At 43.6% G+C, this 849-nt stretch overlaps 1 protein-coding gene across 1 annotated transcript in view; it reads left to right on the top strand.

Annotated features, from left to right (window-relative positions):
- Positions 1–4: 4 nt before the first annotated feature.
- LOC106099928 (3-phosphoinositide-dependent protein kinase 1) overlaps positions 5–849 on the top strand; it is a gene marked incomplete at its 5' end in the record, with an annotated part of 2,242 nt that continues 1,397 nt past the window's right edge. Inside the window, 2 exons of the mRNA XM_013278621.1 lie at positions 5–140; positions 284–849. Of these exons, the coding sequence (XP_013134075.1) occupies positions 5–140; positions 284–849 (702 nt within the window). The remainder of the gene's footprint in view (positions 141–283) is intronic.

Genomic DNA, 849 nt, shown 5'->3' with positions numbered 1-849 from the left:
CACCACTCCCGCCGCCCCGCAACCCTACAGGCCCACCAAGCGCACCGCCAAAGATTACATATTCGGCAAACTGATCGGCGAAGGCTGCTACAGCACTGTATTCCTCGCGAAGGACATTCACACCGGAAAAGAATATGCAAGTAAGTATTCTATAACTTCATACTTCTTCATGATAAAAAAGTCCCATAGAATATTTATTTAGTATACCTTGTAAACAGGTGTAAAATTAATTGTATGTTAACTAATTGGATTTTATTAACTAATTAATTTTTTTTCTTTCCAGTCAAGGTATGCGAGAAACTTTATATAATACGGCACAAGAAGCGGGAATACGTAAAACGGGAGAAAGATGCTCTAAACAAACTGTTCAATGTGCCACACGGTTTCGTGAAGCTGTACTGCACCTTTCAAGACGACGAGAGATTGTATTTTGTATTATCGTACGCCAAGAACGGCGAACTGTTGCCTTATATAAATAAAGTAGGCTCCTTCGAGCTTAATGTAGCCAAATTTTATGCCGCCGAACTATTGTTGGCCCTAGAAAAGATGCACGCTTTAGGTATTATTCACCGCGATTTGAAACCAGAAAACATATTACTAGATGAAAATATGCATTTACAAATAGCCGATTTCGGGACGGCTAAAATATTACCCCCCGAAGAGATCAGGTCGAATGACCCGTGCACGGTTCCGGTAGAGGAGGACGACGACAGCCCGGGTAGAAATGACCGCTCTAGAAAAATAAGTTTCGTGGGAACAGCTCAGTATGTAAGCCCCGACCTGCTGCAGAACCGCGTGAACACGCGAGCCTCCGACTTGTGGGCCTTCGGCTGCATAGTGTACCAGATG

Source organism: Papilio polytes, unplaced genomic scaffold (genome assembly GCF_000836215.1).
Source record: "Papilio polytes unplaced genomic scaffold, Ppol_1.0 DF824100.1, whole genome shotgun sequence".
Lineage (NCBI taxonomy): Eukaryota > Metazoa > Arthropoda > Insecta > Lepidoptera > Papilionidae > Papilio > Papilio polytes.
Note: the sequence above shows the minus strand (reverse complement) of the source record. Positions and strands in the feature narration are given on the sequence as shown.